The sequence below is a fragment of the Haliaeetus leucocephalus genome, unplaced genomic scaffold (assembly GCF_000737465.1).
Source record: "Haliaeetus leucocephalus isolate CR32 unplaced genomic scaffold, Haliaeetus_leucocephalus-4.0 Scaffold932, whole genome shotgun sequence".
In the NCBI taxonomy this organism is placed as follows: Eukaryota; Metazoa; Chordata; class Aves; order Accipitriformes; family Accipitridae; genus Haliaeetus; species Haliaeetus leucocephalus.
In genome coordinates, this window is record NW_010973368.1 from 3,816,321 (window position 1) to 3,824,947 (window position 8,627).

Sequence of the window (8,627 nt, forward strand, 5' to 3'; positions counted from 1 at the left end):
TAGGTATAATATTATTTCTTTATCTCTTAGCTGCTTGTCCTTCATGTTTCCTGGTAAGTCCCTTTCTTCTGCCTGTGAGCGACCTGCCAAAGTTTGTCCTGATCCTATTCTCAGTTGAGCTGCAGCTTTTTTCCTTTGCTGGTAGAAGAAGCCTTTTGCACATTGCTCCATTTCCCCTCCCCTCCAGCCTTTGCTTCCTCATGTCTGTGCTGGGAGATGTTTGTTCAGTGGCAGGTTTTTCTCTTGTGGTTTTATCCCTGGTCCCTGTGTGCTGTGTCCCAGCCCTGACCAGCGGGCTGAGCCTGCCCAGAAGAAATCTAGCCTAAGGCATATTGTGGTCGTCTTTGAGCCATTTTCTTCTTGTCCTGATAACCTACACATTAATCAAAACTTAGTTAAGAGTAAGCCTTGATCTTCTGCTCGCCTGAGGAAGGTCTGCCAAAAGCAGTAGTCTGTGGGACCACATCACTGTCCTTGCAGCTAGCTCCTGTTCTTCTAGTGCTTTCCCTCTCAGGTCTCTTCCCTTCCTGATCTACACACCAGTAGTGTATCCTTCTTAGCAGGATTCATATATTTTGGTTTCTATCACCCAGGTTCTGCTTAGTGCTTGCCTTTGCCATCCGTGGGGAAGAGCGGCTGCTTTCCCTGGTTCGCAGCCTGTTAGGTGATGGGACTGTAGAATAAATTTGGCTTGTGCTGTGTTGTGAGGCCTTGTAACTGGGTTGTAATGGGCTGTGTCTCACTCTCCCTTCAGGCCAGGAAGCTGTTTCCTCTGCTATGATGCCAGGGCAGATCCCCGACCCGTCCCTGACGGCTGGTGCACTGCCTGGGCTCGGCCCCTTGACGGGACTACCTAGCACAGCCCTGACCACCGAGGAGCTGAAGTACGCTGACATCCGCAACATTGGGGCCATGATCTCGCCGCTCCAGTTCCTGGAGGTGAAGCTTGGGAAGAGACCCCAGCCTGTGAAAAGTGAGGTGAGTCTTGGGGTCTGCTGGCTGCAGATGGCCCTGCAGGGCTCTTGCCTGCACCTGCCTAGGTCTCTCTCCTGCCTGTGCTTGGATTTCCTGCCAGGGTGGCCACAATGTGTTTTATGAGCATGTCATGCTGCCTGTTTGGTGATGTGCACATGTGTTGGCAGCTGCTCCACCAGCTGCCTCTTCCCCGTGCCTGAATTTCTGTCCCTGCGGCATGGGCTGGGAGTGGTAGCCTCAGTGTCCCAGACCTGACCAGTCCCATGCAACCATTGGCAGCTGGCTGAACTCAAACCCTGCCTGCAGAGTGGGGTCTGGCGCAGCCAACATGCCCCTAGGTCAGGGTGTGCACCCAAAGGAGAAGCTGCGCAGTCTGTCAGAGGGCTTGCGCAATGCTTTCATCCCATCTCCGGTGCACATGAGCCCTTGGTGCTGCTGGTGTTGGTGTTGCCTTTCCCATGGGGACCAGGCGTGTGGGTGAGCGGTGCTGAGCGGCAGCAGGGATTCAGCTTGCACCGCAGGTGCTGCTGGCTGGGGCTACCCCTGCCCTGCTGCTTGCGGTGGGGGCCCTGGCTTCACCTTGGGACTGGTGGGACGGGGAAGATGGGCGGCTTCTGCTTGGTACCATAGGCTGGCATGTCAGAACCAGGCTGCAGGGACTTGGGAGACAGTTGCAGAGCATTTTCCTTGTATGGTTGTCTCATGTCTTGGTTGTCCAGTCTTTTGACTCCTTGACCCTTGCTGTAGTGGTGGTGTTTGCACCTCCCACTGCCAGCAGACGGAGGTGGAAACCCATCAGTTCAGAGGCCCCACGTTAGTGAGGGTGGTGGCTGCTGTCAGAAGGTCTGATAAACAACTGTTCTGAACAGTGCATTTGCTGCTGCTTGAAGGTACCTCAGATGATGCTGTGTGAGGATGGGGTGATGTGCATTCTCTGGAGGCGTCAGGAGGAGGTGCTAGATGATGTGAAAAGCTGCCTGTGATGAGCTGTGAGCTGAAGGGGGTAAAACATCAGTTCCAGGGAGCACCCCACTCTCCAAATGGTGCTGACACTTGATTTGGCCAAACTCTTATGGCAAAAGCTCAACAGCACCCAGGCCCACCTGCGGGGAGGGTGCCAGTTCCCTCCCCCAGCCCCTTGCAGTGGACTCCTGCAGGGAGAACTGGTATGATAAAGTCCATCTGATCACCTTGCACAGGAGCTCCGTGCCCAAGGGGTGTCCAGTCAGCTCATGCAGCATCCCATGGAGATCACCTGGGGAAGGACTGGGCAGCTCCACAATGGCAGGAACTGAGGCTAGGATGCTGCGAGAGGCCATCAGAAGGGCCTTGGGGATGCTAATGGCTTTGGTCCCTCTATGGGCAAAGTAGTTGTGGGTTGGCAGCTAAAGTCAAATGCTGCCCCAAGCTCTTGGCCTGAGTATCATGCAGTAAATGGGGTGCAATGCCTACCTCCCTTCATGGGTTGGGGAAGAAAGAGGATGTCTGTAGCTGTCCTGTCTTCCTGGGGACAGCTCCTTTCCTGGGACACCTTGGGCACCTCTGAGCTGGCCCTGCAACAGCTGCTTTTGCTTGGTGAGCATGGAGATGTGGTCTCACTGGCCCCTGTATAAGAGGGACAGGGCAGCTCTGCCTCGCAGCAGGTACTGGAAGAGCTGAGCGTCATTTCAGCCAGTTGTTGAGACACCATGTGGAGGAAAGATAAGGGGAAATCCACTGGCAGCCCCCACACAGCCACCTTCCCTGCAGCCGGTTCCTCCCCTGCATGGCCTGTGAAGCTGAGGAGTTGAGGACAGCAAATGGAGCTGCCCCTGGCACAGGCTCTGCAGCAAAAGCCTGGGGGAGCTGAAGCAGTAGCTGCTTATCCCATGAGTAGCCAAGAAGCTGCCCACGCATAATTTTGCAATGCAGCCTGCAGCTGCTTTCCTCTTGCAGGGAGCTGGAGCCTGGGGACACTGGGTACTGGCATGCCATGCTCTGTGTGGCACCCGGGAGGGCAGGCTGCTCCCCACGAGCTGGGGCACAGGCAGTTTCTCTGCTGTGCTGGGGGACCAGCGTCTCCTGGCACTGGGGTGTTTGTCCCTGGTGCACAAAACCCACCCAGTGGGTGCTGGGTGCTGGCTTCCCCACAGAGTGGTGGACAGCCCCACTGGGCAGGCTGCCCTCCTCTTGGGGCAGCTGGAGACAGGTGCTGCCGGGCTCCTCCGCCATCAAAACCTGCCTGGGGTGCTCCCTCTGGGACAAAGCCCTGCCCCTCAGGCTGATGATCACCTCGGTCCCTGATGCTGCTGACTGAAGCAATTCAGGAGGCAACCCCAGACCTTCTACCCACAGGGCTCCCCTGGAGATCAGCTACTGAAACATGCTGTGGGGTGATACACCATCGCTGTTCCTCGTGCCTCTGAGTAGGGTCCTAAGCCCCAGCACCAGGGCCATGTCACTTTTTTGAACTGAAATCAAGCAGAAGCGGAGAGGGGGAAACCTGCTTGCTTGAAGTTATAGGAGCTGTGGTCAAAAAGCAGAGCCAAGAGTTCAAGCTGCTGCTATCTGTGCTGAGCCATGCTCCTTGAGCATCTGTACCCCATCTAAAGGACACGGCCCCTTGGTGGGCCCTCTGTGGGGTGGTGGGGAAGCTGAAGGGGACAGGGACAGGTCACTTATTCTTCGATTCTCACTGAATGGAGCAACAGGGCATGGAAATGTGTCAGGCAGTTCCCAGGGATACTGTGAGGCTTGTGCAGTTGCTGTTTACTCTTCCAGTTCCTGTTACAACCCAAGATGTACTTTGCAGGAAAGTTTGGGGTGTGTTTCTTGAGCTTTGGAGCTGTGAGCACATCCCCTGTCTGCACCCTCCTAATAGTCCTTGAACTAAAAGGCCGAGAAGCTATGTAAGGGGTAGATGAGTGGTTGGTAAGTGTGTGGAGGGGAGTGGTGGCTACCCTGATGTCCACCTCCTCTTGAACTCTGTGTGGAAATTTTGTAAGAGCTGCTTGTGCCTTTGCTGCAGGGTATCCTGGTCCTGCCAGGAGGAAAAGGCAGCAGAGCATGGAGTTAGAGCCTTGCTGGTCACTTCTGCTAACACCTGCCACATCTGTGGCACTGCATTGGCAAAGGAAAGGGAATGATGGCAGCCTGACATTATGGGAGTCTGTGCATAGCTTGTGCTGACTTTGCTTAATATTTTAGCCCCAGCTAAAATAGCAACATTGGTATAGTGCTTGGGAAGTAAGGTAGAGAAAATGCAAAAGCTATTAGTGCTATAAAACTTGGACATTGTCTTTTAAAGCGTGCTACATGCTGCATATTGGTCATACAGCTTACTTTAAGGTACCTCTTCACCTTAACTCTGCCAAGTCAATGTTTCATCCTGTCCTTGCACATCACATTAAGATGTTTTGATTAGTGGACTTTGGACTCAGTGAATGTTAGAGGTGTGCACAGTTTGCCGTGGACAAAGGTACCTGCAGCTTACGTTTCCTTCAGGCACCGCTGGAGTACCTACATGTGGGGTAATCTGGTGGCTCCCCACTGCCACCACCACTTTGTGGCCTTGGCATTGGGAATCTCTGACTTACGTTTTGAGTTGGCTAAGCCCAGGCGCTAGAGCAACAAGGGTGTTTAGATAGTGTGTGCTGTGAGAGGCTCGTCTAGAAGATGGGTCCCTCAACCACACTGACTCAGGGAGGGATGAAGGGAGGGATGTGCCTGCCTTCTCAGACTGGAGCTGCCCTTAGAAAAGGTGCAAATAGGCTGTGGAAATGCTCGTAAGGCAAATGTTGCTGCCACTGCATTTGAAAAGATGTATGCTGTCAGCTATCCGTTGATAGGAAAAAGGCAGTTCAGTATGACATCTCAAATTTTGGAGTCCCAGGCCAAATGTGGATGAAGGCACTGGGGACCTTTTCTTCTCTAGTCATGCTACAAAGTGTAACCTGGATGCTGACTTTGCAGGGCTTTCCAGCACTCAGATTTTTCTTGAAGGAGCTGGTTTGGGTTCTTGGATGCAAGCATGCCATAGGCCATTTACACAGGCTTTGTAGTAAATATCCCTAAATACTTTGATTATGGGTTTCCAACCCATAGGGCTTATTGGCCTGGCCTGTGTGGTTTGAGTCAGCGCAGAGCAACTGAGTCATGGAGAACAGCGCAGGCACTGCAATGTCCTGCTTCTTTACAGGGGATGTGGGACCTGTCCCCACCTTACTGTGGTGGCCCTGTGACTCGGCCAGCACTGAAGCTGCAGCAGGCAGTCCCATGTACTGGAAAAGGGGGACCAGCCAGGCCCAGCTGGGGGATCTTTCAGGTTTCTCTGCTTCTCGCCCTTGGCTGCACGTGTGATGCTTTGAATGACTATGCTCACGGAACTGTGCCTGTAGATGTCTGTGTGACAAACTGTGCCTGTCTTTGCGGCATGGGGCTCTACTCCCCTTGTTTCTGCCTTCTCTCAGGGCAGGAGCAGCTCTGCAAAGAGCTGTCTGTCCCCTGCCAGCCAGGTCCCCAGCTGTGGGTACCACACTGGTCTCCCTCCCCATGTCCCCACAGAGTGGAGTTAGAGGCTGTGATGGCACCACGCCTGGTTCCTGGTGAGGATTAGACCATGTTGCTGGTGGCCACTGGCATGGGTAGTTGCCAGCCCTCTTCTTGTCCTGCCACCGGTGGGGCTGCCAGGCTGTCACCCGTACCTCCTGCCCTGCCCCACACCTGCCGGCTCTGACCTGGGCTTCTCCTTCTCATTGCAGCTGGACGAGGAAGAGGAGAGGAGGAAAAGGCGCCGGGAGAAAAACAAAGTAGCAGCAGCGCGATGTCGTAACAAGAAGAAGGAGAGGACGGAGTTCCTGCAGCGGGTGGGTGGCCTGACCTGTCCCAGGGCACAGCGGGGACCTTGGTGGGGGCACATCCCTAGAAAGATGCCCCGGCTGCAGGCAACATTCCCTTCTGAACTGGCCCTCTGCCTCGCCTTCTCCTGTGCCCTTATCTGGGAAAATACAGGCCCGTTGCCCCCTTCCCATGAGGCTGAAAGTGGTGGCCATGTGTGGTGGCATCCCAGTGCCCATGGTACCAGGGCTGGAGAGGGCTGGAGGTGGGTTCTGGGCTTGGGGGAGAGAGGGCTGATACTGTCCCTGCCTCAGTGCTGGAGCAGGAGCACCTGTGGGAGTATGGCACAGGACAGGAGCCAACAGCGTGCTGGCCCCTTGCCCAAATTCCTGAAGGTTTCCCCGTTCAGAGGCCAGATGCCCTCTCACCCATGACCCCAAGGCAGAAAAACTCTTGCAGCACCTTGCTGCTCTTCTGCAAGGGGTGGTACGATGTGGGCAAATGACACAGCAGGGGCACAAGGAGCCATTTCACAAGGGCAGATCCTTGCAGATGGGGGGGTTAAAACTTAAATGCGGGTTTGTTTCCAAACACCCTTCCAGACCATGGAAAGCAGCCAGGCAAGGGTTTTGCTGTGGTGCGTCAGAGACCTGTCCTAGGAGGTGGCAGTGTATTTCCTTGCGGTGGCACTAGGTAACGCAAGGCAGCAGGGCTGGGGATGCACTGCCTGGAGGGAGCTGGTGCCTTGGCAGGTCTTCAGGCTGCTCCTGCGCTGCAGGGGCTGAGGGGCAGCACTGAGCAGAGATGGCTTGTTGGCCAAATTGTTTCTTCTTGTATCTCGTCCTGTTGGGAGTAAAGTCACACGCGGTTGCGTTTCTGTCCCGTTAGGAGTCCGAGCGTCTGGAGCTCATGAACGCTGAGCTGAAGGCCCAGATAGAAGAGCTGAAACAGGAGAGGCAGCAGCTGATCCTGATGCTGAACCGGCACCGTCCCACCTGCATCGTGCGGACAGACAGCATCAAGACACCCGAGAGTGAAGCCAACCCTCTGCTGGAGCAGCTAGAGAAGAAGTGAAGGTGGCACTGGGCCAGGAGGAGGAGACAGTGGCGCAGGGTCTTCTGGGGTCTCTAATGTATGTACTGTGTGAAGAACTGTGCACCCAGGCCTGGTGCAGCCAGGACCCAGTGGGCTTCCTTGGGAACTATGGACCAAACAAATATAGGGACAGAGAAGATCAGGAACCTGTCAACCATGTACTCTGAGGCTGAACCCGGGAGCAGGGCTAGTGGCGCCAGTGAGGGCAACCTCCCTGTGATACCTCATCATGGCCCTTCAGCCTGCTTGCAGCCCCAGGGACCCACGCCGCCACAGAACGTCCTGCGAGGACCACGCACCCTGTGGGGAGCAGGGGCCGCAGGCAGAGGAGTGGTGGCCACGCGGTGCCCGCTGGTGCCCTGCCCAGAGGCTGCCACCGGTCCTGGCGCACGCTCCGGAGGGAAACCCGAACCCAAGAACCGCAACACTTGATGCAGCCCCGTCCGGTGGGCAGGCCTGTCGGGGCTCGGTGGCGCAGGCGCCCCCCACAAGCACACTCTCAGTATAATGTTTACAGCCCAGCTGTCCGTGTCGGCCGTGCTTTTGAATGCACATTTTTACACTTTTTTTAAAGTATTTTTTACAAAGTTTTTATACAGCGATCTCTATATGGATTTATATAATCACTAGATGTGATCCCATAGAAATGTATGTTATGATGGTCTGTTTGTTACAAACGCATATGCCACAGTTATCTCCATTGTGTTACTTGTCTGGTAGTGTCCGGCCCCTTCCCCGGCGTGCTGGGAAGGGGGTCCAAGCCACCCTCTGCAGTGGTGTCGCTACCCTCTCCATCCATGTATGTCCTTCATAATACTCAGTTCTGTATCTCTCAGTAAATGTTACCTTTACATACACCATCCTCCTGTGCTCTGTCTGGGTCAGGCCACGGTGGGCAATGGCCAGAGCTCGGTACTGCAGCAGCATGTGCCAGGTCTGACCATGCTGGGTGCGTTCATGGCTGAGTGGGATGGTGGAGCTGATCCCAGAGCCATTTTCGGTGGTTCTCTGTGTTAGCAGCTGTGGGCCAGGGGAATTCACCCTGGGGAAGCTAGGAACCTTGGAGGCAGCTCTGACCATTGTTAAGCAAGAAGTAGCTTGGTGCGGCACTGAAGAGGGCAGGCAGGGCATGGCTTGCCATCTGGAAAGGCAGAGGTGTGAGACAGGGAGACCATCTCATCCTTACGTGATCCTTCTTGTTTCAGGCCTGAATACAGCAGTTTGAACTCCTTTCAGGGATAAGAAAGAGATGGGAGAGCTGTCACAATGTCCTTGTGGTAGTGATCCCCTTGTAGAAGGAGGTGGAGAACAGTTCCTCTGGGTTTCTGCAGTGTCCTAGCCTTGCCCCTAACTGAAATGCTGGGAAAGTTCCTAGAGCTTGCCCTGGGCTTTGGCCAGTGCTGAGCCCAGGGGTGTGGAGGGTGAGAAGATAATCAGCTGGGTATGCTCCATATGCTAGGACTGGAAGAGTTAGCATCCCCATGTGAATAACAAAGCCCTGACACTAATTGCTGTGTTCCTGACTTCTGGATACGAAGGCAGTGGGATGGTGCCTTGGTCTGAACTGGGGCAGACACCATCTCACACATGGGCACCACTGAGGGTTGTCTCAGAGGAGCAGTGGTGCACCCAGTCTTCTTCCAGTTGGTGTCCTACCCATTACTGGTGTGGATGAGGCTACTTTGATGCAAATTGCAAGTGAAGGAAGCTTTCAGCATCTGGTACAGATGCACACTCCAGCC

General features: G+C 54.8%; 1 protein-coding gene across 1 annotated transcript; it reads left to right on the plus strand.

Annotated features, from left to right (window-relative positions):
* Nucleotides 1-777: 777 nt before the first annotated feature.
* On the plus strand, nt 778-6,953 carry JDP2 (Jun dimerization protein 2). The gene is made up of 3 exons (XM_010583723.1): nt 778-978; nt 5,715-5,819; nt 6,679-6,953. Exons 1-3 carry the CDS (start codon nt 778-780, stop codon nt 6,862-6,864), a joined length of 492 nt encoding a protein of 163 aa, XP_010582025.1. The 3' UTR covers nt 6,865-6,953.
* The last annotated feature ends 1,674 nt before the right edge of the window (nt 6,954-8,627 follow it).

Bases quoted from the DNA above. Each gene is read 5' to 3' on its own strand.
- JDP2 (XM_010583723.1), top strand. From the start codon at position 778: ATGATGCCAGGGCAGATCCCCGACCCGTCCCTGACGGCTGGTGCACTG. The intron at 979-5,714 runs GTGAGTCTTGGG...TTCTCATTGCAG, and splicing joins CCCAGCCTGTGAAAAGTGAG to CTGGACGAGGAAGAGGAGAG. The intron at 5,820-6,678 runs GTGGGTGGCCTG...CTGTCCCGTTAG, and splicing joins GGACGGAGTTCCTGCAGCGG to GAGTCCGAGCGTCTGGAGCT.